Raw genomic sequence first — 1,268 nt, 5'->3', positions numbered from 1 at the left:
AAGTCAAAAATATAAAAAATAATACAATATACAGTTTCTTTTCTATCAATTAATCGATCTTAGAATATTTCGTATGGTTTTAATATCTACAGCAGTCTTTTTTGTAGTCCAATGTCCTGGTGCAGACCTGATGTTCCAGAAAGTTCTCCGACTCCGCACAAACATTCATTACGCGTCGTTCCTAGTCCCCACCAGCTCACCCGCAACAAGTCCCCCGTTTCCCCTCACCTTTTCTCCTTCATTCGGGTTCTTGTCGGGGTGGTATTTCAGGGCCAGCTTTCTGTAGGCTTTCTTGATTTCGTCTGCTGACGCGTTTGGGCTAACACCCAAGAGATCGTAGAAGCCGGTTTCGTGAACCATCGTTGCTAAGCTAAACTCGGAAAAGCAAATATGCCGATCAGTACAACATGTTGGTCCTCAGACAAAACTAAATAAATAATAATTTAATAAAAATAAAATACAAACGGGTTTAAATATTACGTTTTTTAATTCAATATTAAACATTAGGAAGCACGTTACATTGTTTCGTGAGTTTCTGATTTTAAAAATGCTTATAAAGTAAAGTAAACCAATTTAAACAGTGTTATTTAAAAACTAAACAGCAAAAAGTGTTAGGTTAACGCTGTTGGCAAAGGTAACAAACAGGCATTTCAGAAATTTCAAAGAAAAAGCCAACTTCGCTAGCTAACAGCTGTTTAGTTAACTTACCTTTTTATTTAAGCTTCAAAGCTAAATATCGTCTTTCTTTATGGTCGACAGAGGCGTCTTCCAGCCAATGGCTTTTTATAAAATTTGTATGTGTTTGTGCTGAAGCGCGAGGTACTGTGGGTCTGACCGGGAAGGACTGCGTGTTCTTATAGCCGCGCGGCTGTGAAGAACTTTCTGGAGCGCTCGACGAGGGAAACCGGAAGTGTCGTCGGTTGGGAGCCTGGAGTCTAGAAAGAACCAGAGAAGAGGGAGCGGTGAAGCTGACACACTCACCTCCTTACATATATTGACCTACTTTCAAACGCTTATGTTACCTGTATTTTTATTTAGTGCTCCTTTTGTAAGACGATACATTTTATTTTGTAATCAGGGTCGAAGCTCATAGCATGTTATGCTAGTTTTCAGATGTGTACATGTACTTTTTTTTAGGACAAAAATGAACAGAAAATTGCTTTCACAACAATGATAGGTATGCACTGTTAAACGTGCATTGCTAGTCGCTTATTATCTGAAATTCAGAGAAACTTACAAAGTTATATACATTAGATGAATAAACATTC

General features: G+C 38.2%; 1 protein-coding gene across 1 annotated transcript in view; it reads right to left on the bottom strand.

Moving 5' to 3' along the window:
- dnaja (DnaJ heat shock protein family (Hsp40) member A) overlaps positions 1 to 954 on the bottom strand; it is a 3,121-nt gene extending 2,167 nt beyond the window's left edge. Inside the window, exons 1-2 of the mRNA XM_024282151.2 lie at positions 709 to 954; positions 229 to 370 (exon numbers count right to left, since the gene is read on the bottom strand). Coding sequence (XP_024137919.1) covers positions 229 to 360 — 132 coding nt within the window. The 5' untranslated portion in view covers positions 361 to 370; positions 709 to 954. The remainder of the gene's footprint in view (positions 1 to 228; positions 371 to 708) is intronic.
- Between the last annotated feature and the right edge of the window lie 314 nt (positions 955 to 1,268).

Source organism: Oryzias melastigma, linkage group LG6 (assembly GCF_002922805.2).
Source record: "Oryzias melastigma strain HK-1 linkage group LG6, ASM292280v2, whole genome shotgun sequence".
NCBI lineage: Eukaryota > Metazoa > Chordata > Actinopteri > Beloniformes > Adrianichthyidae > Oryzias > Oryzias melastigma.
Note: the sequence above shows the minus strand (reverse complement) of the source record. Positions and strands in the feature narration are given on the sequence as shown.